Source organism: Leptodactylus fuscus, chromosome 5, assembly GCF_031893055.1.
Source record: "Leptodactylus fuscus isolate aLepFus1 chromosome 5, aLepFus1.hap2, whole genome shotgun sequence".
In the NCBI taxonomy this organism is placed as follows: domain Eukaryota; kingdom Metazoa; phylum Chordata; class Amphibia; order Anura; family Leptodactylidae; genus Leptodactylus; species Leptodactylus fuscus.
The window spans coordinates 31,079,520-31,106,876 of NC_134269.1; the positions used below are offsets into that span (position 1 = coordinate 31,079,520).

General features: G+C 45.2%; 1 protein-coding gene across 1 annotated transcript in view; it reads right to left on the reverse strand.

Annotated features, from left to right (window-relative positions):
- Positions 1 to 20,577, reverse strand: part of HTRA4 (HtrA serine peptidase 4) — a 31,227-nt gene extending 10,650 nt beyond the window's left edge. The window contains exons 1-5 of the mRNA XM_075272892.1: positions 20,130 to 20,577; positions 14,446 to 14,545; positions 4,619 to 4,823; positions 3,023 to 3,217; positions 2,831 to 2,863 (exon numbers count right to left, since the gene is read on the reverse strand). Of these exons, the coding sequence (XP_075128993.1) occupies positions 2,831 to 2,863; positions 3,023 to 3,217; positions 4,619 to 4,823; positions 14,446 to 14,545; positions 20,130 to 20,571 (975 nt within the window). The 5' untranslated portion in view covers positions 20,572 to 20,577. The remainder of the gene's footprint in view (positions 1 to 2,830; positions 2,864 to 3,022; positions 3,218 to 4,618; positions 4,824 to 14,445; positions 14,546 to 20,129) is intronic.
- Between the last annotated feature and the right edge of the window lie 6,780 nt (positions 20,578 to 27,357).

Consider the following 27,357-nt stretch of genomic DNA (forward strand, 5'->3'; position numbering starts at 1 on the left):
TATTTATCATTAGAGCATCATTAACCCCCCAACTGAACTTGAATAGTTTTGTAAAGAGGAATGGTCCAAAATCCCTTCATCCAGGATCCAGGAACTGATTAAAAGCTACAGGAAGCGACTAAAGGCAAAAGGAGGATCTACTAAATATTAATGTCACTTTTCTGTTGAGGTGCCCAGACTTTTGCACCGGTCACATTTTGGTTTAATGCATATTGCACATTTTCTGTTAGTACAATAAACCTCATTTCAATCCTGAAATATTACTGTGTCCATCAGTTATTAGATATATCAGACTGACATGGCTGCTGCAAACACCAAAATATTTAGAACTAAAAATGATTAAGATTAATAGGGGTGCCCAAACTTTTTCATAGGATTGTATATATACAGGTTGGGTAACTAAGGTCAACTGGATGATGGACAGACTTGCTCCATTTTACATTTTGCAAATTCTAGTACTCATGCCATTAGCTGTTCTGTTTTTCCATATCTGATAACTCTTATGTTTCGGCCTTCCTGCTTTCACCCAACATCGTTGTGAATTTCCAGGATATCAGTTACCTCTTCCTATTATAAATAGACACGCATACTCGGTCGGGCACCAACAGGACGCACTTTTATGGTACCCTGGGATTGTGGCCAAATCGGAATCCGCCAATGGTTCATGTGCATAGCGCTGTATCACTATAGTCCTTATGTCATGGGACAGACTGGCATGGAACATGATCTATCCATGGTGCTGAAAACAATAGATCCTGCTTTGTTACATGTATCTCTGCTCCAACATAAATCGCTGGATTATTCTCCATAGAGGTAGGATGTGGAAAGGGATATAGAACATTTCTAATATGGAATAGGTTATGAGCTATGAAGAATGAGCTCGTGTTTGGTAGCCTTTTTAAGGGGTTTTCCAGCCCCAAACCAAATTTTCACATTGATGACTTCTCTGACCATACTGTTGACACGGCAACTTTGTTTAACAGCTCATTACAATTATGGGAATATCCTATTTATATCAGTTTTATTTGGTTTCACTTTCAACTTTTTCTCTACTTTTTGCCTTCTACAGACCTGCGCCATACTAATACGACACCGAGCATTAACTATACGGTCAGTGTGATGGAATAGTATAACGCAGAGTGGGAAGGGGTTAAATGGATTGTCTGCTGTATGCAATCCAATGAGAAGCTGATCACAGAGAGTCTGCAGCTAGAACCCCCGCGATCAGCTGTAATCTGTGCAGGAATCTCTCAGAAAGTGTTCAGTTTCCCTACAGTGCCACTACAGGAGAAAAAAGGCATTACACAAATGTAATTAATAGGCTTTATATGGTAGGCAGGGTGTAATAGAGCAGCAATAATTTTACTATATGCGGAAATACAATGTAATGTAGTATTGGAATATATTGTTCGATCATTCAGAAATTCTCTGCGGTGAATTAGAATAAATGTAAAAATAAATAATATAAAAAAATAAAAGAATTAGATATTTAAATCACACCCCTCATTTTACATATAAAACTATACAAATAAAAAAGAAAGAAATATAATAATATATAGTATTATAGATCATAATATATATATATATATATATATATATATATATTATCGCTGCATCTGACAATGCTCAGACCATGATAATATAAAAGCATTTATCGAGTACGGTAAATTGATGGGAAAAATGTCAAAAATCTCGAATCTCTAGAATGGTACCAGGGGGCCCTAGAAGACGAGACACACTTCCTGCTACACTGCACCAAATACTCAGCTGTGAGGGCCGTCTACTACCAAAGACTCTCTGCCCACATCCCAGACTTCACATCTGCAGACGAGAAGAGGAAACTCTACATCCTACTGGGAGAAGAAGAGGCCACTGTGGAGATCACTGCCCAATACGTGTCCAGCTGTCACCAAACAAGAGGAAGATGAGACCCCATGGACTATTAAACCACCCACCCCCCATGGACTATTAAACCCCTCACCCACCACCCAAAGACCATTAAGCCCCCCCATCACGCATCTACCCCATACCCACTGATACCCACACGCCCCAAAACAAGAATGACGAGACCCCAAGGACACTCAAACCCCCAACCCACATACCCTGTACCCACCCCCCAACCATTCTTTGCTTTGGCAACACCAAATGTTTTTTTTTTTCTTCGGTAATGCTAATAAAGCACATTTGATTTGATTTATATGTTTTACCCTTTTACAATCCATTATAGGGAAAGTGAATTGGTGCTAATAGAATATATAATTTGTCCTACAAAAACAAGTCCTTGTATGTGTATGGAAAATTAAAATGTTATGGGTCATGGAGGTAACGAGAAAAAAATGGAAATGCAAAAACTAATATTGGCACAGCGCTTAAGGGGTTAAGGGACTTTGGTACAAAAACCCTTCAAATTAGCATAAAAAAACTGAAGTAATACTCAACTCACCAATGTTGTTTCATAGCTTCCCCCTTCCACGCTAGTCTATAAATTTTCATCCCTCATGACACACAGGAAATCACTGCTCTGATCATAAGAGGTGACCCGTCTTATTTCCTGTGTTTCGAGAGAGACCAGCAGGGACTCAGAAAGCCTTGGATCGTTGGGAGTCTGTATAGTATCCTTCATTTCTTTAATTTTTTAATTTTTGCTCCCATTTTTAAAATATAAATTTATTGGCCAGGCAACCCCTGTAATTCAGAATTCCATAATAGGGTATTTGTAATGACTTTTTTTAAATAGAACGTCCAGCAGAAAAATGGTAAAGTCCATAGACACATCCACAGCTCTGATCATTTTGGCTTGGTTTTTGATAAGGCCAAAGTGAATACTCACCAGGTTCACCAAGGGTCCCCCAGAATTTCCATACTGATAAAAAAAAAAGACAGAAACAAATGGTAAGGACTATTAGTGGGCACACTATTGTCAGATATAGACCTTTACGTCTGAATTATATTCTAAATATATATATATATATATATATATATATATATATATATAGTATAGCATGTAAGGCTTGGCACTCACATTAATGATGGCGTCTGTCTGGATGTACTCCATGTCCGAATCTTTCAGGCCTAGTTCCTTCCCACCTCGCTGAGTTGTGCTGATAATCCCGGTGGTCACAGTGTTCTGTAGAGAGAATGGGCTACCCAGAGCAACCACAAATTCTCCAGGTCGCAGGTCAGCCGATCGGCCCAGCATGAGAACGGGAAGAGGAGCCTATAAAGGATATTTTATAGTTGAATGGGGTTGTGCTGTGGTAACAGGATGTAGTGACACTCTACTGTGCCAAGTGACTACTTGTTTTGCTCAATGGTGCAGGTAATGAAGGACACAACCTCAGCGTTCCCACACTCTTCCAACGCACCAACCCTAAGTCAACATATTGAGAAGACATCTTATAGGAATAGTAAGAACTCTATGGGAAAGAATATACCAATAAAAAATTTGTTGAGATCATGTGTGTTGCCTTGGAAGAGCAACATGGTTACAGTCTTACTCTATGCAATGAGCAAGGCCAAAGCATCAACTACGACTACTTTATTTTTACACAGCCCCATGTCTGTTCTGACTCCGAAGCCTTCATAAATGGCTGACAGCCATAGTCAGACAGAAGCAGTAAAGATCATACTACGCAATGAATCAGCGGAGTCTATCGGAGTCAGTAACAGTTTTCCAATTCCGACTCCACACAGAACTGGCTCTATCTCTGACTCCATGTCTTCTATTTCACAGCCCTGTTTACGAGAACAGGTATTTCCACCATAGGAATACTTAGTATAATTCCTAAAAACTCAAATGTTGGCTCAATCAGATAAAAATATTGTGCCATATTTAGCCATCTTAAAGCATGTATATGCGTTTCAACACAAATTTATAGTTAACGTAGTTAATCTACCCAAAATATCATAGACACTTCACAAACACATTACACTACTCTAGGTTCACACTGATTGGGGATCCAATAAACAGAAACCCAATCTGCTTACAAAGCGGCTACCTGCGGAAACTCACGGACCCCATAGACTGTAATGGGTTCTGCCAGGTTTCCACCCGGTCTCAGCCAATTTTATACTGAAATCAGCAGAGAAAAGAGAACAGTCCTCCCGTATCCGCCTGAAGAACTTTTCTCTCTGCGTTTTTCCAGTGGATTCGGGTTCGGAATCCCCGAATGTTGAGCGAGAGCTGGTGTGAATCCAGCCTTAGTTATCTTCTTTAGATCCTGAGTTACAGCCTGTGTTATATTTCACAGTAGAATTCACAGTTCTGTAGGCTTTAGAGCTGAAATCTCACCAGCTCAACAGCTGCACAGATCTATAGTCATTTACATTCAGCAGGTAAGCTAAGTTGTTACGGATATATCTCATGACAAGCAGAATTGTGAATTCAGCTCTGCAGTATAATACACACTGTTACTCAGGATCAGTACATGATCAGTATCTATAAAGTGATTCCAAAGGAATTTTATAGAAGAAGCTGACTAGTCGTATGCCAATTGGCTTTGACATGCCTCACTGATGTCATTACTTCCTTAGGCTTCACTCTTATACATATTGGTCCAGCCTACACGTTTGCTCACCCCAATGTTATTAGGGTAACAAGTTAGTCTCTAGTACTTACATCTGGGTCAATCTTAATAAGTGCTATATCCATCTTCTGGTCAATGTCCTTGATCTTGGCATCATAATGAGCCCCATCCTTCACTTCTACTTTAATCCTCTGCTTGTTTGTGAGTACATGGGCATTTGTCACAATAATTCCATCTTCGGACACGATAAATCCTGATCCACTGGACACAGCCATCTCCTGGCCAGTGAATGGTGATCTAGAGCAAGAAAAACACCAGGTTATGCTACATATTATAGTAGTAGTACAAATCATCTATTATCTAATATAGTACTTGGCTGTGCTGAGCTGCCCTTCCTCTCATGCCATCTCTTTGGTTGTCTGTGAGTCCTACTTCCCCCTCAATATATATTTAGAGAAAGCCTGTGAGTCCTGCTTCTCCTGACCACACATACAGAAAGCCTGTGAGTCCTGCTTCTCCTCCACACATACAGAAAGCCTGTGAGTCCTGCTTCTCCTAACCACATATACAGAAAGCCTGTGAGTCCTGCTTCTCCTGACCACATATACAGAAAGCCTGTGAGTCCTGCTTCTCCTAACCACACATACAGAAAGCCTGTGAGTCCTGCTTCTCCTGACCACACATACAGAAAGCCTGAGTCCTGCTTCTCCTCCACACATACAGAAAGCCTGTGAGTCCTGCTTCTCCTGACCACACATAGAGAAAGCCTGTTAGTCCTGCTTCTCCTGACCACACATAGAGAAAGCCTGTGAGTCCTGCTTCTCCTGACCACACATACAGAAAGCCTGTGAGTCCTGCTTCTCCTGACCACACATACAGAAAGCCTGTGAGTCCTGCTTCTCCTGACCACACATACAGAAAGCCTGTGAGTCCTGCTTCTCCTGACCACACATACAGAAAGCCTGTGAGTCCTGCTTCTCCTCCACACATACAGAAAGCCTGTGAGTCCTGCTTCTCCTCCACACATAGAGAAAGCCTGTGAGTCCTGCTTCTCCTGACCACACATACAGAAAGCCTGTGAGTCCTGCTTCTCCTGACCACACATAGAGAAAGCCTGTGAGTCCTGCTTCTCCTGACCACACATACAGAAAGCCTGTGAGTCCTGCTTCTCCTCCACACATACAGAACGCCTGTGAGTCCTGCTTCTCCTGACCACACATACAGAAAGCCTGTGAGTCCTGCTTCTCCTGACCACACATAGAGAAAGCCTGTGAGTCCTGCTTCTCCTGACCACACATACAGAAAGCCTGTGAGTACTGCTTCTCCTTACCACACATACAGAAAGCCTGTGAGTCCTGCTTCTCCTCCACACATACAGAAAGCCTGTGAGTCCTGCTAAAATACATTAATGACTTATTCCTTAGTAAATCACTCAGCCTGCTCGCCCTTACTGAAACTTGGATCCAGCAGTCAGATGCGGCTTCCCCTGCTGCTTTGTCTCATGGTGGCCTACAATTCGCACACACCTCTAGGCCTGATAATAGGCAGGGTGGTGGGGTAGGATTACTTCTGTCACCGCAGTGCATTTTTCAGTCCATTCCCCCGGTCCCCTCACTCACATTCTCCTCATTTGAAGTCCATGCTATCAGACTTTTCCGCCCACTCTCCTTACGTGTAGCCGTGATCTACCGCCCACCTGGCTCACCCTACCAATTTTTGGACCACTTTGCTTCTTGGCTTCCCCACTTTTTATCCAGTGACATTCCTACCCTCATCATGGGTGACTTTAACATCCCTATTGCCCCCCCTCACTCCCCGGCTGCCTCACAGTTTCTCTCATTAACCACTTCTCTTGATCTCTCACAATGTTCTTCTTCCGCCACACATATAGATGGTAACACGATTGATCTAGTCTTCCATCGACTCCTCACAGTCTCTAAATTTTCTAACTCTTCTCTGCCGCTCTCTGACCACAACCTTCTATCTCTCACCATCAGTGCTCTCTCCCCTTCACAAGACTCCCCTACCCATCACACATATAGGAACTTGCGTGCTATTGACACCCAGCACCTCTCAGATACTCTACAGTCCTCCCTGTCCCCCATCTCTTCAATCTCCTGTCCCAATCTGGCCACCAGTCACTATTATGAAACCCTCAAAAATGCATTGGATGAGGTTGCTCCCCCCTCAACTCGTAAAGTCCCACATAGGAGGCAGCAACCCTGGCACACGCCACAGACAGATTTCTCCAGCGATGCTCTAGGTGTGCCGAACGTCTCTGGAGAAAATCACGCTCACCTGCAGATTTCCTCCACTTCAAGTTTATGCTTAAAACATATAGCTCTGCCCTTTACCTCGCCAAACAAGTCTATTTCACCGCCCTCATCTCTTCTCTCTCCAGCAACCCTAAAAGGCTTTTTGAAACCTTTCACTCCTTACTCACACCCAAGGTACAGATGCCATTCACAGACCTTAGTGCTGATGACCTGGCCATGTATTTCCATGATAAAATTGATAAGATCCGTCAGGAAATTACTGCCCAAGCCCCAGGTGGCATTGACTCCCACACCTACGATAGTACTGATCCCCTCACCAGCCGCACTTCAGACTGTCCATTCTCATCTTTTGAACCTGTTACAGAAGAGGAAGTCTCCCAGCTACTTTCTTCATCTCGCCCTACAACCTGCAGTAGTGACCCCTTCCCCTCACACCTTCTCCAATCTCTGTCCCCTGCTGTCACTACTTACCTTACTAAAATATTTAACCTCTCTCTCTCTTCTGGAATCTTCCCATCCTCCTTCAAGCATGCTGTTATAACCCCGCTACTGAAAAAACCCTCCCTGGACCCATCTTGTGCTGCTAACTATCGACCCGTCTCTAACCTCCCCTTCATCTCTAAACTTTTGGAACGCCTGGTTTATTCTCGGTTAATCTGTTATCTCTCTGCTAACTCTCTGCTTGACCCCTTACAATCTGGTTTCCGCGCTCTGCACTCTACTGAAACAGCTCTCACAAAAGTCTCTAATGATCTACTGAAGGCTAAATCCAATGGTGACTTCTCTCTTCTTATTCTTCTGGACCTCTCTGAAGCTTTTGACACTGTTGACCATCAACTTCTCCTCACTATGCTCCGCTCAGTCGGCCTCAATGACACTGCACTCTCCTGGTTCTCCTCTTATCTCTCAGACTGCACTTTCAGTGTATCATTCGCGGGCTCTGTTTCCTCCCCTCTTTCCCTTGCTGTTGGGGTTCCTCAGGGCTCGGTCCTTGGCTCCCTGCTCTTTTCTCTCTACACAGCCCCCATTGGACAAACCATCGCCAGATTTGGCTTCAGGTACCATCTTTATGCTGATGACACCCAATTATACACATCTTCCCGTGACATCACCCCTGCACTCATACAGAACACCAGTGACTGTCTCTCTGCTGTCTCTAATATCATGTCCTCGCCCTATCTGAAACTAAATCTCTCTAAGACTGAACTACTACTGTTTCCACCATCTAACAGATCTGTCCCTGATATATCCATTGCAGTCTCAGGCCTTACTATAACTCCTAGGCAGCATGCCCGCTGCCTCGGGGTCATACTTGACGCAGACCTTTCCTTCACCCCTCATATTGAATCACTCGCACGTTCATGTCACCTTCACCTCAAAAACATCTCCAGAATACGCCCTTTCCTTACCAGAGATACACTAAAGACACTTATTGTCTCTCTGATTCATTCTCGCCTTGACTACTGTAACTCCTTACTAATCGGTCTTCCCCTCACTAAACTCTCCCCTCTACAATCTATTCTGAATGCAGCGGCCAGGCTCATCTATCAGGCTAGATGCTACAGCGATGCCTCTGGTCTGTGCCAGTCACTACATTGGCTGCCTATTCATTATAGAATAAAATATAAAGTTATTACTCTCATCCACAAGGCTCTCCATAATGCCGCACCTCCCTACATTTCTTCCCTCATCTCTGTCTACCGCCCAACCCGTGTTCTCCGCTCACTCAATGATCTAACACTTACATTCTCTATTATCAGAACCTCCCACGCTCGTATACAAGACTTCTCCCGAGCTGCACCACTTCTCTGGAATGCTCTACCCCGGACAATAAGATTAACTCCCAACTTCTACAGTTTCAAACGCAAACTAAAGACGCATCTTTTCAGACAAGCCTATCACAATTCCTAATGCACAAAATTGTCTGAACACTGTATAAGCAATGCCGCCCCTGCTACCTCTTGTGTCACCCCCTCTACCTCATAGATTGTAAGCTCTTTTGAGCAGGGCCCTCAGTCCCATTGTGTGAAATGACGTTCTTTGTTATGTATGTCTGTATCTGAACCCTATAAATTGTACAGTGCTGCGGAATATGTTGGCGCTATATAAATAAAATGTATTATTTTTGTATTATTATTATTATTCTCCTGACCACACACACAGAAAGCCTGTGAGTCCTGCTTCTCCTCCACACATACAGAAAGCCTGTGAGTCCTGCTTCTCCTGACCACACATACAGAAAGCCTGTGAGTCCTGCTTCTCCTGACCACACATACAGAAAGCCTGTGAGTCCTGCTTCTCCTGACCACACATACAGAAAGCCTGTAAGTCCTGCTTCTCCTGACCACACATACAGAAAGCCTGTGAGTCCTGCTTCTCCTCCACACATACAGAAAGCCTGTGAGTCCTGCTTCTCCTGACCACACATAGAGAAAGCCTGTGAGTCCTGCTTCTCCTGACCACACACATAGAAAGCCTGTGAGTCCTGCTTCTCCTGACCACACATAGAGAAAGCCTGTGAGTCCTGCTTCTCCTGACCACACATACAGAAAGCCTGTGAGTCCTGCTTCTCCTGACCACACATACAGAAAGCCTGTGAGTCCTGCTTCTCCTCCACACATACAGAAAGCCTGTGAGTCCTGCTTCTCCTGACCACACATACAGAAAGCCTGTGAGTCCTGCTTCTCCTGACCACACATACAGAAAGCCTGTGAGTCCTGCTTCTCCTGACCACACATACAGAAAGCCTGAGTCCTGCTTCTCCTGACCACACATACAGAAAGCCTGTGAGTCCTGCTTCTCCTCCACACATACAGAAAGCCTGTGAGTCCTGCTTCTCCTGACCACACATACAGAAAGCCTGTGAGTCCTGCTTCTCCTGACCACACATACAGAAAGCCTGTAAGTCCTGCTTCTCCTGACCACATATACAGAAAGTCTGTGAGTCCTGCTTCTCCTGACCACACATACAGAAAGCCTGTGAGTCCTGCTTCTCCTGACCACACATACAGAAAGCCTGTGAGTCCTGCTTCTCCTGACCACACATAGAGAAAGCCTGTTAGTCCTGCTTCTCCTGACCACACATAGAGAAAGCCTGTGAGTCCTGCTTCTCCTGACCACATATACAGAAAGCCTGTGAGTCCTGCTTCTCCTGACCACACATACAGAAAGCCTGTGAGTCCTGCTTCTCCTGACCACACATAGAGAAAGCCTGTGAGTCCTGCTTCTCCTGACCACACATACAGAAAGCCTGTGAGTCCTGCTTCTCCCGACCACACATAGAGAAAGCCTGTGAGTCCTGCTTCTCCTGACCACATATACAGAAAGCCTGTGAGTCCTGCTTCTCCTGACCACACATACAGAAAGCCTGTGAGTCCTGCTTCTCCTCCACACATACAGAACGCCTGTGAGTCCTGCTTCTCCTGACCACACATACAGAAAGCCTGTGAGTCCTGCTTCTCCTGACCACACATAGAGAAAGCCTGTGAGTCCTGCTTCTCCTGACCACACATACAGAAAGCCTGTGAGTCCTGCTTCTCCCGACCACACATAGAGAAAGCCTGTGAGTCCTGCTTCTCCTGACCACATATACAGAAAGCCTGTGAGTCCTGCTTCTCCTGACCACACATACAGAAAGCCTGTGAGTCCTGCTTCTCCTCCACACATACAGAACGCCTGTGAGTCCTGCTTCTCCTGACCACACATACAGAAAGCCTGTGAGTCCTGCTTCTCCTTACCACACATACAGAAAGCCTGTGAGTCCTGCTAAAATACATTAATCACTTATTCCTTAGTAAATCACTCAGCCTGCTCGCCCTTACTGAAACTTGGATCCAGCAGTCAGATGCGGCTTCCCCTGCTGCTTTGTCTCATGGTGGCCTACAATTCGCACACACCTCTAGGCCTGATAATAGGCAGGGTGGTGGGGTAGGATTACTTCTGTCACCGCAGTGCATTTTTCAGTCCATTCCCCCGGTCCCCTCACTCACATTCTCCTCATTTGAAGTCCATGCTATCAGACTTTTCCGCCCACTCTCCTTACGTGTAGCCGTGATCTACCGCCCACCTGGCTCACCCTACCAATTTTTGGACCACTTTGCTTCTTGGCTTCCCCACTTTTTATCCAGTGACATTCCTACCCTCATCATGGGTGACTTTAACATCCCTATTGACACCCCTCACTCCCCAGCTGCCTCACAGTTTCTCTCATTAACCACTTCTCTTGATCTCTCACAATGTTCTTCTTCCGCCACACATATAGATGGTAACACGATTGATCTAGTCTTCCATCGACTCCTCACAGTCTCTAAATTTTCTAACTCTTCTCTGCCGCTCTCTGACCACAACCTTCTATCTCTCACCATCAGTGCTCTCTCCCCTTCACAAGACGCCCCTACCCATCACACATATAGGAACTTGCGTGCTATTGACACCCAGCACCTCTCAGATACTCTACAGTCCTCTCTGTCCCCCATCTCTTCAATCTCCTGTCCCAATCTGGCCACCAGTCACTATTATGAAACCCTCAAAAATGCATTGGATGAGGTGGCTCCCCCCTCAACTCGTAAAGTCCCACATAGGAGGCAGCAACCCTGGCACACGCCACAGACAGATTTCTCCAGCGATGCTCTAGGTGTGCCGAACGTCTCTGGAGAAAATCACGCTCACCTGCAGATTTCCTCCACTTCAAGTTTATGCTTAAAACATATAGTTCTGCCCTTTACCTCGCCAAACAAGTCTATTTCACCGCCCTCATCTCTTCTCTCTCCAGCAACCCTAAAAGGCTTTTTGAAACCTTTCACTCCTTACTCACACCCAAGGTACAGATGCCATTCACAGACCTTAGTGCTGATGACCTGGCCATGTATTTCCATGATAAAATTGATAAGATCCGTCAGGAAATTACTGCCCAAGCCCCAGGTGGCATTGACTCCCACAGAAAGCCTGTGAGTCCTGCTTCTCCTGACCACACATAGAGAAAGCCTGTGAGTCCTGCTTCTCCTCCACACATACAGAAAGCCTGTGAGTCCTGCTTCTCCTGACCACACATACAGAAAGCCTGTGAGTCCTGCTTCTCCTCCAAACATTGTTTTCCCCTGGTAAATCCTCCATTGCTAAGATACTGTTGTTTTCGTCATTATGCAAATGAACTTAGAGCAGTGAGGTCACCAATGATGGTAATAATTTAGTATTTTGGAATGTATTGTCCATGACCATAAGCCATTTCCTGACGTTGATCCATATTCTAGCAAAAAGTCCCTTTAAGGCTATTCTTGTGGCATCATTAGAACCGGTTATCTCTATATCTGATCCTAAACATGCAAGCACTAATTTCTTAGAGAATGTATATATTGTACAAAGAACATGTGTAATACCTAGTATCAGAACAGCTCGGGGCAGTGCTAGATCATGTGTGTCAGGGCTGAGTCATGTTACCTCCGTCCGTAGAATTTCGTAGAACCTCTATTAGCTGGATGCTATATATTATGGTGACAGGTACAATACCCTCCATTATGTTATAACAGGAGCTCTGCTACTAATGTGGACATAGCCTTACCCTATCCTTATATTCACATGAATGTCATAATCGGCAATGTGACGGCCATTAAAAAAAATGGTTTCATCAATATTCATTTATATGAATGGGGGCTATTCACATGACCGATATTTTGACAATCAGTTTTCAATGATCCCTTCATACAATGCAATAGGCCCCCCTTGGGTGCGAAACATCAGTGACAAATGGACGGTTTTCATGGCCACTGTCACCCACGATCACATGAATCGAGCCTTACAAAGCATAACTGAAGCCTGACCCAATAATATGCACAAATGTAATAACAGAATAATAGTCATTTTATAGTTGTTTTTTTTGTTTTTGGTTTTTTTCGCAAGTTTTATTTTATATAAGTGGAATCTGGAACAAAATGCATGAACGCTGCGGATCGCTAGTGTGAATCTAGCGTTACACAATTGGTAAAAGCAAAGGAATCAGTACAAGGGAAGTAATCTGGTGTAATATGAGCCAAAACTGGCTTACATACGTTATACCTCATTTACTATGTATTTTGGACACTTTCTAACAGTTTGTGCTCCTTTTACATATGGGAGGGGCTTGTTGAAAGGGAGTTTAATATGCAGTGAACCAGACATTGCGCCACAATTTTGTAAGGTGCAACACAATTTCAGACACTGCGCCATATTTTTTAGAGCTCGAAAGTGCCATGGCCCTATATTTCTGCCAGATGAAACCAATATTTTGGAATATTTTGGAAAGCTATTCTTCCCCTACCTTTAAAGCACTGAGTGCACTTCTCTGTCGGCCACTTTCCTGTGGCCTCTCCCATTCGGCTACAGGAAAATGGCCGACAGACATGAAAAGTTGGTGCTTTTGGATGAAGACACGATGGTGACATGAGAAAAAAGGTGGAGAAGAAGATGGAGTCGGCGCTGGAGAGTTTTCAAGCAGCACAGGGAACGCCCCCTGTGCTGTCTGGAGACTCATTAGCAAAACGACGAAAACCACAATATCTACTGTAAGCCAATGGCTGGTCAGGTAATGGAGAGGGTGTACATCTCACCCAGACTACTGAGGTTGGTGAGATGAGAAAACTCCAGAAAGAACGTTTCTCAGAAGATGACTATTGTCTGCTGAGGGTTATTTCAACGTTCTGGTTATTGGGCTGGATTTTTAGGAATGGCAGGTAGGTTGGTAGTGGGACCTCTCATTTCACCCCCCTCCAGTCCACACTTTGGAGATGTTCCGGCAGCAACTCAGCTGCAGAGAATCTGCTCATCAAGGAGGCTTAAGAAGTCAGCTCCAGCAGTAACACTTTGGGCAGAGCTTGGCTGGAAAGCTGACAGAGAGGTCACATTTTTGGAGCTGTGTCCTGAATGATTGTACTGGCTACTGATTTCTGTTATTCTAGGTGAGGTAACCTATTCTATGATTAGTTAGAGCCTAGCCGGGCAGGGATTTATTTTTGTATTGTTTCCTTTTGTTGCTGCACTACCTTTTTGAGTGAAAATAAAACTCTACCTTTGTTTTAGACTAAAGAATCTGGACTTTTGTGTCTATGCCACCCCACCTAGCAACCCCAGACCCTGACACTACCGAATGGCAGCACGGAGAAGAATTCTAAAGGTAGGGGAAAAATAACCTTTCTTAAGGCTATTCCGACGTGGACTTAGTTAAAAACGGGATTCTAATGATAAAATCCCTCTAAAGGGTTAAGTAATAGGTTGGGGGTCCTATGTTCAGGATCCACTTCTTTTAGACAGATTAGATAGCGGTTACAAAGAGTGTCTCTCTCTATAGAGGACCTGTCCTGTCCTCCATTACACAGACAGCCTATTGCTTTGAATGGACAGAGTGTAATGCTTAGTTTTCCTTGCGGTGGCGCTGCAGGGAAGCTGAACACTTACTGCCAGGTTTAACCACACCTTACAGCTGATCGCTAGAGGACACAATGTGATCATTTTGGTCTGAATGGACCCTTCTAACAAGCCGGGATTGTCCCAAGCAGAGAACCCTTTTAGTAAAAGCATTAAAAGAATATATTGGTTAGTTTCTCGTAAATGTGCAATATATTAGTCAGTTCCTAATTGGATTTTACCCATGAAACGGCAGCCTTGATGATTACCTTCTAAAGAGTTCCAGATGGACAACCGCCGGGGCGATCTTCTGCACCACGTCAGCTATGAAATTAAACTTGTATCTCAGGCTGTCAGGGTAACGCGAACCTTAAAAAAATATTTTTAAAGCTTTTAATATGGCAAATAAATCTAAACATAGATGATTTCACAGGAAAAGTTCCATGTTATCATAGTCTAATCTGGTTTCTGGAATAGGTGGTGACTGATTTAGAGGATATTTCCATGATACCGCACGGTTTGTAAATCTGTTTCTTAAATTTGCAAAAAAAAACACTGCACCGCTTCCCTCCTGAATACACAAAGTGACCATAAGGCCGGGGCCTCACAGGCTGGAAACGCGTTTTACAGTAACTGCAAAGTGGATGGGATTTGTGCAAATCCCATGCCCACTTTGCATTTAAAACCGCAACACGGACATGCTGCGATTTCCCAAACCACCGCGGTTTTGGAAATCACAGCATGTCAATTATATCTACGGAAACGCTGGCGGCTGTGATGACTATATTGTCGGCGGTCATCTAGTAGGTATATCACTGACCACTTTTCAATATAAAGTAGAATTTTTTGCAGAAATCTGTTTATGGAATATTCATGTTTTTGATAGCAGCGTATTGCAGCATGTATCCTAATAGCTAAAGATATTTTGATCTGTCTGATCAGGTATATAAAACCCCTACGGGCATTTCTATGTATGATGGGGGCACATTTTCCTGACGCGCACATGCTCTACCAGGAATCTGTATGTAACTGGGTCAGTGTTGCTGCAAGGCCGCTTCCCTTATATCCCCCATATGTGTTCATCCAGCATGTTCTCGCATGACACTGACTCACAAACACACACGCACAGGTATTTACCCTGCAGAAAGCTGCCTGTCACCTGCAGCTACAACACACAACATCAACATATCTAGTACCTGCGGCACGCTGCCTTACCAACATTGATATATACTTCCAAGAAACGAGAGTCCCTGCCCTAAAGAGAATACTATAACCGGTGGCAATGATACAGGCTCTTATATAGGGGGTACATATAGGGGGTGCCAAGCCCTGGTGCCTATGGGGAGCAGGGGATTAGAGACTGAGCAGAGATGACAAACTACAATCTTAATTTTCTATTGTGTCCTGATAATCCAGAATATATGATAATCTAGCCCCTTGTTTTTTTTTTAATTCATGAGGCCCATTCGAGGAATGTGTAGGGGTAACTTGAAGCGGTGCCGAGGGTATAGTCACACCCAGGCCCAAGAACCTTAGGGGGGTATATAAGAAGCCTCTTCCCAATTTGAGGAGACTAGTACTATAAACAATACATTATAATTGGGGGGCCTGGTACAGATTTTACACTGGGGCCCAGTAGCTTCAAGTGCTTTTGTAATTCCACATACACTTCCTCTATCACATGGACATCATAGACGGGGGTCCCACAGCTTGAGGCGCCAGCCGCGCCGCTTTATAGAGCGGAGACCTGCTCCAAAGATCACTTATTGCTTTATGTACTGTATGGTCATCTACCTCCAAGGGCATCTCATTGATGTAGAGCGGCATTAGGAAAGGGCGAGGAGGGTATATGGATGGAAATACCCCTTATACAAAATCTTTGTACCCTGTGCAATTTTGTAAGGTGCTTAAATTTGTCATTTGGGAGAAAAATGTCAAAATTGTTGCAAATATATTAAAATGGTGCCCGTGACAAAATTGTGCGACTCACTTAGCATGTTACTTCCTATGCCATCTCATCCGCCACAAGATGCGCCACCTCTTTAGTACATGTTGTGCCTCATTTTTTAGTAGCACTTCTAAAAAACCATTCCAGCCATAAAAAAAACATATGAAAAAAAAGGCCCTCCAGGTAGTAAAACCCATTTCCCAGTAAATTTCTAGGTTTTGGGACATTGTGCAATGCTTCGTGCAGAATATCACTATTGTCTAGTTACATGAAATATAGGTCATGGCCAGAACCTCAGGGGGATTCCAGAACCTTTCTTAGGGTATACTATGGTATAGTTGGAGTTTCCCTATATAATGACTTATTTCAGATACCCTAATGGATTATTCTAGGCCGATGATGTGGTTCTAGAGGTAAAGAGGTTTAGAAGTCATATTTGCTCCATAATGTTAGACCCCCTGCACATTAACAAGTGTGCAGATTGAATGGGGAATGATTTTTTTTTTAACAAACATGTGAGTGCCTTCCATGATGCATTCACTTCTATGGGGTCTTCCTATCCACTCTGTTCCGATGACACTTTCATTGGAATGGAACAGAGCATCGAATGCCCCCTCGTCATTGTTTCGTCCTGCACACTAAGTTGTATGCATGAGGCCTTATTCTTCCAAAAGTAAGGAGCAGGGTCCTAGATGCTCTTTGACCCACCTAGGATCTTTAGTCTTATGGTATACTATCATATGCATCAAATCAGAGCAAAAAGCCCTAACAAATATGTTTTTGCAGCATTTTGGCAGACTAGGGTTGCCTCTTATTACCCTTCTTAGAATTATACTATGGAGGGTAAAGGTATGGATTCTCTATTAACGGACGTGCAATGTCCTAAAGGGGTATTCATATCTTAGCTCTCTATAGCTGAGATAGAGTTAGGCTAGGGACCGCGTATTTTGGTCCTGATTTTGACGCGGGAAGCTGCGTCAGAATAGGACCAAAATGCGCCTGCCGCGGCTTTCGACAGTCGCGGCTTCCCACTCCGGAGTAGGCCCAAATGAATGGGCCTAGTCCGGAGGGTGCTGCCACCAGGCAGATGCCGCGGCTGAATCAGCTGCGGAATCCGCCTGAAGAAAGGGCAGCTCGTTTCTTTTTTCCACTAGCGGTCTACATAGACCTCTATTGTGATGTGAGGAGGATTCAGCGCCAAAATCCGCCCCCTCTTGCCCCGTGTGAACGAGCCCTTATCCGTCCATACGCTCTGGTTAGAGTTAAGTTGGATTATTGAAACAGTCAAGCTAGCAATGCTACACTGTTTCTGTAACCCCTATTGAATAGGAATAGGAATTAAGAAGACTGCGCAGTTTAGTGGTTTCCATAATCCTAGCCACCTCTAGCCATGTATACAGGGATTCTCATCTGAGCCATACATGGCTGACATAGAAATGCCCCTTTAACTTATGGGTATCCACCTTGTTTCCACTAAGGCTATGTTCACATTAGTACTCGCCCTACGTTTCGGGATTTCGATCCCAATTCCGCTTGAAAAATGCAGAGAGAAAAGTCCTGCAGCCATTTCACGGGCAGAAACCCAGCGGACCACATTATAGTCTATGGGATCTGTGGGTTTCCGCCGGTAAGCGCTTTTTAAGTATACTTTTCAGACAAAAGCCGTGAATAATAAATCAGATCTACATTGTGACCCTAACATATAATTCCTCGTATCTCAGCTTCCTGACTCGGACCTGTGAAGGGATTCTGGAGGTGTCTGTACCCATGCCAGAATTCACTGTGGAGCGCCTTTAGGCCTCATGCACATGGTTGTATTAGTGAATGAGCCCAGTGACATGTCTGTTTTTACATGTAAAAATTCACAGGTATAAAAATGGACAAGTGAAAACACCCGTAGACTTTCATGCGATCTCTTGACAGTAGTCAAGCAGTTTATTAATTGACTTATATGGGAACAATGGGGGAAATTTATGTTGTCACTTTATGTCGTCACATCTCCTGTGACAATGGAGGTCGCACCTTATCCTTGACAAGGTACGTGTCTCCTAATATATTCCCCTCCGCAGGGCTGTGCGCCTGCACTGATATTGGGTAGATTTGAGGGATCATTAATGCCACTAAAGTGGTGTCAAGTATAATAAATCTAGCATGTCGCCTAATCCGCGCCCCCTACCCAAAGCGCAAAACTTTAAAGAAGAATATAAATCGATACTGAAACCGTGGCTCTATTGCTAGGACATGTTACCAATACATTGATTATATATAGTAATATAGTGAAGACTATGGGCTGGATTCCTGCCGATCAGACATGTAGATTTGCAGTGGTTTAGCTGTTAATTTGCCGTATATCCGTGGCGGCTATTTTCCATCTGAATTGGCCCTTAGACCTACTATTGGAGGCCAACCTGAAGAAACTGAATGATAAGAGGCTTGGAGATGTGATGCTGTTTTCTTAAGATGCTCTGTACTATGGAGCTAAAGGCACCCTTTGTGTTCCAGCATTTTGTACACTCTAATACCTGGAAAGTGAACAGTCAAAAGCGTTCACATATAATACACTGCCAATGGATGACATTGGGTGAACTCGGAGGCATATGGCGGTACAGTACAACTATGCACATCTTGCAGAGTTTATTATACACACGGGCATGTTGACTTAATGCCCTTCAGTTTAATGGGCACCTGTTCTATTCCTATATATTTGCATGACTTTTTAGCAGACCTGATGGCGGCATGTCCTTATATACATCGTCCCCTGCCCAACAGATGTTTCCTGGTGCATTGCCTTATATGCCTTTTACTTTATAATTAAAGACATCTTAACTAAATACTTAAAATCTAACTAGTCTAACCCTCTAGGGGTGACTGCCATTAACCCCAATATTTTACCTCCCATGGGTCCTGGAAGAGTTTTTTTTTGGCAGGGGGCTCCTGCCAATATCTCAGCGTCCTGGATTCTAGTGAGCGTAATATTGGGATTTACTAAATTCTTCAATGAACTTTTGTATGATTAGTAAATTTTTTGCAAAAACAGTAGATGGACTCAAAAGCAGATAACTGGAAATTACAATCAGTAGATCATATAATGTAGCAGTGCTGAGTTTGCCATTCAGCACAGTATTTTGAGGTCTCATAGTGATTTGCTTGAGGTGTACCAGCGCCCTGAAATATTTTATAACACTGAGAGCTATATAATAACCTTGACAGCTCTGCTACATCAGTATAGCCTCTAAACATACGAAGCACTACTGTGAGCTACAGATGTAGCAGAGCCAAATTGGTACTGTAAACTGATTTAATGCATTACCTCTAGGATGGCCATGGACATACACATAAGATATTTATCTGCAGATCCAGCTAAATTTGGTCTGTGATGGTTATACACATATGGTTAACAGCACATGTGACCTGCAAACAAATGTCTCATGTGTACGACCAACTTTCTTCATGCTCAAAATAAAGAATTAACCAATTTGGCTCTGCTACACGTCCATCTCAGAGGAGATGTATTATACTTATATAGCACTGTGTTGTTAACCATATGTTTAGTCCTAAATTGCTCTATAGCATCAGGATAGGACATCAATTAAAGATCAATGAGGGCACTGACAGTGGAACCCCCACTGATCAGCCATTTGTGGGGGCCGCTGTGCTTGTGCATTGCCAAAGCACTTTTGCTGTTTACAACGTTTGTTTCATAGGCGCATGTGATATAATTTCAGCCTTGTGCCATTCACTTCTATAGGATACAGCTGTAATTACATTGCATGTCATGTATAATATAGTGTGCAATGTAAACAGTAAAGAGGTCATGGCACTTGCACAAGTGTCGTAACCCCTTTAAACAGCTGATCAGTGACGGTCTTAGGTATAGAGAACCGGACATCCCCCTTTAACATTCACAATGGAAGAAAGGACAGAGTGTTGGAGACACTTACCTTAGTTGCCCAACTGGTAACCTGGTCACCTCCCAATACCATGACCCCTAATACATTTCCTTACCGGTATCACAGGGCCCCTTCTGGATATGAATGGCAGGTGGAGAATTTTGCAGCCTTGCCCGTCTGTTCTCAGCTTTCAGGTGGCACAGGTTCCTGTAGGTCTTCCCATCGCTTCCACACACTGGTTCGCTGGTGCTACAGACACATACTCCTGTTCTTCTCCTTACTGTTCCTCCAACGCCAGGTAATACACACTCCAGACCTTCTCCACACGGTGACCCCCCACGATGACCACAGGACTCTCCCTCACCTGCTCCGCATACTGGGCAGCAACCACATGAGTCTCTCACCTCCCCCGCCTTGCAGGGTGACTGTGGACGTGGGCATCGAGACAGCTCACATACTCGTGGGCAGTTAGACGCCTGGCGGCGAGAAATACGAGGGGTAGAAGAGGTGACAAAGGAGAGGAGACATATAGAGATCAGTGTCCATAAAGGAGACATCTTCTTAGACTTGTTGAGTTCACCTCATCCACCTAATACTCTGCTCTTGTAATCTAGGTCCTAGGTCCCTTGCCTGTAACGCTAAATCTGAATCAAACTTTTGGACACCAATGGTGAAGATCTTTAGGTCTTCTCTCGGAGGATCTCTAAAAGTTAAAGATAAGACTTTATGGATCTGTGTCTTTCCAAAACTTTACTATAGTCTAACCCAGTAGCTTTCATAGACCCACAAACCTCCAATATATTCCAGCAGAAGAATGCCATATACTATGTTCCTATATAGAGTTGTATCCTATGTCCTCCCTAGGTCTTCTCTCTCCTCCTGCACCCTCTTCTCCCTCCCAGCTACAGATAAGCCAGCAATATCCAGTCATTCGTGACAAATGCCCCTGTGTTCTGGCCCCGGGACATGTAATCTAGCAGTAGACCCAGCTCTGTGCCTTGTCTCCTCTCCTCTGAGCCGGCAATCTGAGTTGAGCTTCTATCATTGGCTCAGCCCTCTGGTTAGGTGATGTTATTTCCACCAAGTCCCACCTCAATATGAAGCCAGCCCCTCAAATTCCTGCCTCCATCGTCCCATCTCCAGCATCATGCTGCAAGTGTCAGAGGAAACCTATGTCACTACAGCGACAAGGATTAATGAGATTTTAGTAAGTTATTTATTACCACGCCAATGGAAATTTAGAAGATGACTGTGTAGACAGACATATATATTATATTGTAGGTGCCCATGAATTTTTCTGTTTACTATAAACTGAAGCAACCAATGTCAGGCAGCTGCTGCCAAGGCAAATAAGATCATGGGGTGCACAGATGTACACGACAAGAATATAGTCTACCACCGCAAATCCCAAGTCAGATCAGATATGGAATACTGCGTACAGTTATGGGCACCAGAGCACGAGAAAGATATGGTAATGCTTGGGTGGGTTCAACAGTGGGCAACTAAAATACATATATGGAATGGATGAACTATAGTACCCAGAAGGATTGCAAAACTTACGGTCAAGTCGGCCAACATACAGATCTCTGCCAGTATCCTTTCCTACTCAGGCATTTAAAGGGGCTTTCTAGGACTTATATATCAATGACCTATCCTCAGGATGTCATCAATACACCAGTTGGACACCAGATCAGTTGGTTGAAGAGTTTAGCCTTCGGGTAATGGATGCCACCTCTTCACAGTACTGTACATACAGTATCATAGGGACTATGCTTAGCATTGAATGGGACTGAGCAGCTGCTGTAACATGTGACTGATGAACATGATGACATTGGCATAGAGAAGAGGTCACAGTACTCATCCGTGTCTCAGCCATGACGAACAGCAGATTGTCCAAGTCTTAAATGTCAGCCCCCACCTATCACATCTTAAAGATCTCTAAATATATAAGTCCCACAAAACACCTTTCGCTGTAACAATGGTATATCCCCTATGTAATAAGGTTTCTACACCAACATAGAAGGGATTCTTTACTGTAACTGCAATGAAACTATGGAAGTCTCTGTCAGAGGAAGTAGTTATGGGGAATTCACTAAAAAGAATTCAAGTAGGACCTGGATGCCATTTTGGAACGTAATGATATTACGGGTTATAGTTACTGGAATGGTGGAGATTGATTGTTGAATTATTTTTAATGCAAAGTTTGCCCCATCCCCAGCATGCCCTCTCCCACACCCCTTATCCGAAAGTGGCGAGGGTGGTAAAGAAATGCCAGAGACCACTAAAGAAGGGAGTTGGAAGTTTTGTAATATGGCCATGATCGAGGATTTATTCCAAATCATCTTGGAAATGGAGTAGCTATATCCAGCAAATCCCAGTAGAGGAAGGATAGGAGTTTGGGATTGGTAGTAACTGTGTTCACTGTGGTGGTAACCACTACCATATCCTCCTCATGGGTTGGTGCAGTGAGGAGGGGGCCTGCAGTGTAGGATATATTGGTTGTACTATCCTTTGGGGTACATCGCTTTAGTAAACCTTACTGAGCCTGATAGAAGTGGCGGATCCAGGCTTTGCAGGGCCCTGGGCAATCGACTTTGGCGGGGCCCTACTTACCAGGGGGTCTGGACTACCCCCCAGGGGAATGGGGGGACTCGGGGTCCCCCTCCCAAGATTTTTTGAAACAATTAGCTCTAAAAATGCGTTTTTGAGGCTTTTTTTTTTTTTCAACTAGTTAGCTGTGTTTGACCAACTTATAAAACTGACCTTGTTTGTGTACTATTAGCTGCATCAGGAGCGCACACGCAAGGCCAGTGGCATAGGAGCAACGTCATCTCGCCACTGGCTTTGCATATGAAATCCCGCCCACCAATTGACGCAAGAAAACCAGGAAGAAAGAAGAGTTTACAGCAGCGAAGACTGGTGAGTAAGGGACATGGGAATATTCCTTTAAGGGCTTCGCGCTTCTAACCCATACCTCCCAACTTTTGAAGAATAGAAAGAGGGATAAAATGTGCGGCGCGTGCAGCGGCAAATTTGGCTTCCCCCACTTTTATGTTGACTCTGCCCCTTCTCATTCATTTTTCATGTGCTCCCACACAGCATAATCCTCCTACAGTCACCCGTAAATTATATGTCCCCCCTCCATCTCTCCCCCAGTTTCATATACACCCTTCATCTGCTCCTAGTTTCATGTCCCCCCTTCCATCTCTGTTCCCAGTTTCATGTCCCCCCAGTTTCATGTTCCCCCGTTTCTGCCCAGTTTCATGCCATTCTCCCCCCCTTCATCTGTCCACAGTTTCATGTCCCCCATCTCTGCCCCAGTGTCATGCTGTTCTCTCCCCCTTCATCTGCCCCAGTGTCATGCCGTTCGCCCCCCCTTCATCTGCCCCAGTGTCATGCCGTTCTCCCCCCCTTCATCTGCCCCAGTGTAATGCCATTCTCCCCCCCCCTTCATCTGCCCCAGTGTCATGCCGGTCTCCCCTCCTTCATCTGCCCCAGTGTCATGCCGGTCTCCCCCCCTTCATCTGCCCCAGTGTCATGCCGTTCTCCCCCCCTTCATCTGCCCCAGTGTAATGCCGTTCTCCCCCCCCCCCCTTCATCTGCCCCAGTGTCATGCCGGTCTCCCCTCCTTCATCTGCCCCAGTGTCATGCCATTCCCCCCCCCCTCATCTGCCCCCAGTTTCATGGGCCCCCTACATTATGTTCCACCTTAATGTTTAACACAAAAAAACACTTACACTCACCTTCCAACCCTCCCCCACCGCTCTCTCACTCCACTCACATAGTTGTAGGTGCGATGTGACGTCATCACATCGCGGCTACAAATGCAGGAGCGCAGCGTTAAAGCAGGAGCTGAGCTGTGACAGGTCCTGCTTTAAACACCTATGTATTCAGCTCATCGGCGTCCGTAGGATGCCGATGAGTTGAAATCGGGACAAACCTCCCACATACCAGGACCGTTTTATTAGGTCCGGGCCGTGCTGCGGACCACTTGGCTGAAGCTGAGGCTAAGTGATGGTACCTTCTGGGGCAGGTAGAGGGGGGACATGGAACTGGGGGCAGATGAAGGGGGGATATGAAACTGGGGGCATATGGAGGGGGGACATAAAATGGGGCAGATGAAGGGCAGGACTTAAACTGGGGACAACTGGAGGGGGCAATAAACCGTGGAGGTAGCTGTAGGGGGACCTGTCTGCCTCTAGTTGACCCCAGTTTAATGTCACCATCTAGTTACACCTACGTTACTGCCCGAGTTTAATGACCCCCTCTAGTTGCCCCAAGTTTAATGTCCCACTTCAACTTTCATTAATTTATTGCCCTTCTCCATCTACCCCCACTGTTAATGTTCCCCTCCAGCTGCTCCAGTTTCATGTCCCCTCTAGTTTCCACCAGTTTATACTGGGGCACCAGGAGAGAGGCTTAATACTGTGGGGTAGTTGGAAGGGAACATTGTAATGTGGGGACATATAATGTATGGGTGACTGTAGGAGGATTATACTGTGTGGGGGCACATGGAAAATGAATGAGAATGGGCGGAGTCAACATAAAAGTGGGCGGAACTAAATTTGTCACGGCGCACATTTTGTCTCTCTTTCTGTTCTTCAAAAATTGGAAGGTATGGCTATGGCCCATCTCCTGATTGTAGAACAACACTAGGCCTGACTTGAAGCTTACCCTGGGCGCATGATGTCACCAAGAAGACTGAGAGAGAGCGCCAGATGCCACGAGGTGATGGAAGGTGAGTATGAATGTTCTTTATTATCTGCCCTAGGTCTGAGGTGACCCCAGAATATAATATTCTCAACTCCAGTCCGTACCAAACTTGTTCGACCTGAAACAAGGAACCTGAGCCACCCATACACAAAATAAAATGAAAATTAGGTTCGTCCATCTCTAGTAAAGAGGTGAGGTCGGCGAAAAGGGAGCCAAAAAGTTGTGACATATGAACTAGGGTGAAGGAAAGCATTGCTGCAATGCTAGCAGCACATTGTTAGATCAGCATTGAGGTCTATAGTGAGACTTTGTCTTCCCTGCTAGTGTCCTCCTCCGGTTACGTTCAGTGACTCTCCCGGCTACAATCTATATTCACAGCGTACAAACCTATGATCAGGACTGCTGAGAATGAACCTTACAAGAACAAAAAACCTCCGCCCCTAAAAACCCCCAAATAAGGCCAGGACAAATTAAATGTGGTTTAAGTGGGTTGGCCACAGCTTTTATTAACGCAAATTAACAAAAATAAACCCAATACTGTCTTCCTCTTGTCTTCCTCCAAATCAGTCCGCTGGTAGACAGCAGGACTGCTAAACTGCTGTTCGTCCCACGGAATGTGGGACACACCCGCCTGCTGTGACAACAAAGAATGAAAAAACCAAGGAAAACAATATACCGCGAGGGCAAGGGTGGGCGGGCGTTTCCTCACAACCGACTGCTGGAGGGTGAGTGCCTGACCCACGTGCCCCCTAGTCAATTTATAAATTCACTTTTATTTATGATATGACCTAATCAAAACATGGGGCGGAGGCAAGCTGATTTAAAAAATCACATAGTAACCCCCATCACAGCAGTCACAGCCCTTTTCCCTATGCGGTGCAAGGGCTACCAGACTGCTGAGAATGAACCTTACAAGAACAAAAAACCTCCGCCCCTAAAAACCCCCAAATAAGGCCAGGACAAATTAAATGTGGTTTAAGTGGGTTGGCCACAGCTTTTATTAACGCAAATTAACAAAAATAAACCCAATACTGTCTTCCTCTTGTCTTCCTCCAAATCAGTCCGCTGGTAGACAGCAGGACTGCTAAACTGCTGTTCGTCCCACGGAATGTGGGACACACCCGCCACAGAGGAGACAGTGTACCCCCTACAACTGGCTCTGACCAACCCCACCAGCCAAAAGGAGGGCCCTCTCCACACCATCCTGCAAAGCAGACAGGAAGATGTCCAGACCAATGGGGTTCAAGTGAACCCCATCCGGCAGCAACAAATCCCTATTGTCCCCAGAGAGCTCAGCATGCCTAATAGCAACACCGCCCAAAGCACATACGTGCTTGGCAACTCGCACGTTCAAAACCTTCCGGGAACGCTCCAGCGCAGCATGTGAGCGAGCGCCCCGCCACCGAGCCCTGGGGACAACTTCAGACCACACAGGAATGACCCTAGGAAAAAACTCCGACAGACGAGTGAAATCTTGACGGATGACCGAAATTAGGTCACCGAGCTTCACTTTCCCCAAATCGTTCCCCCCTGCATGGACAACTAAAACAACCGTCCCTGAGACCTGACAGCTAATCTTCGCAACCTCCGCTAGGATCTGCACCCATTTAAGGCCTCTAATGCCCACCCAGTGTACAGAAATACCGGTGAGGCCAAGGGAGAGGCCAATTGGACGCACCGCCGCTCTGCGCGCAGCCCAAAAAACGTAAGAATGGCCCAGGATCCACACAGAGACAGGGGACGGACCTGAAAAAGAAAACAAAAAACAACAGACGTAAAATGAACAACGAAAAAAGGTCACACAAGCATCAAATCCGGCCTAACATAACGGCGGAAGCAATCGGATTTCCACCTACCCAATCTCTTAATGGATTCCGAACCCAAACCACAAAGGTCGGCCGTAGTGGCCGCCCCTATGCGGAATGAATGAGTGCCGAACTCTCCCGGATTAAAGCCCAAAAAACGTAGAGCGGAACGAAAAACCGCCGAAAACTGAAAGCGCGTTAGAGGAAGGCCCGAACTATGTACCAAAAACACCGGAGACCGAAAACGGCGATCTAAAAATTCCCCAACTAAACGCACGGGACAAAAAAGTGACCCTGAAGGGCGAATGGGAACCCACGACCCCTGTCCATACACATCCGTCTTGGAATGACGGATACAGATACGAACCTCTGACTCCGAGTAAAAAATGTCCCCAATAGCCAGGCCCCCGCCGGAAGATTTACTAGAAGGGAGGAGCTCACCAATCCGCAAGGCACAAAAGAAAGCCAAGGAAAAGGCGACTCGAAAAAGAAGGACTTCACTCTCATCAACACACACACTGGGAAGAACATGCAACAATTTTTCCAACAACTGAAAGGAAACGGGACGACGCATATCGCGGCGGCCCGATTCCTTCCGCCATCCCTTCAGAATTTGCCTAACTAAAAATGATTTCGTAACATCGCAACGACCCAAAAGTTTAAACATAAAGGCAATCCCCGCGAGCTTCCGCGCCGCCGTGGCGGCCGAGACCCCCTGATCGCGAAGACAAGCTAAAAATGATAAGACCAGCTGAGCCAAAAGGTGATCCTCCGCGGGTAAAGAACCGCCAGAGGTGGACAAAAATTGCCGCCAAGCTCCAACAT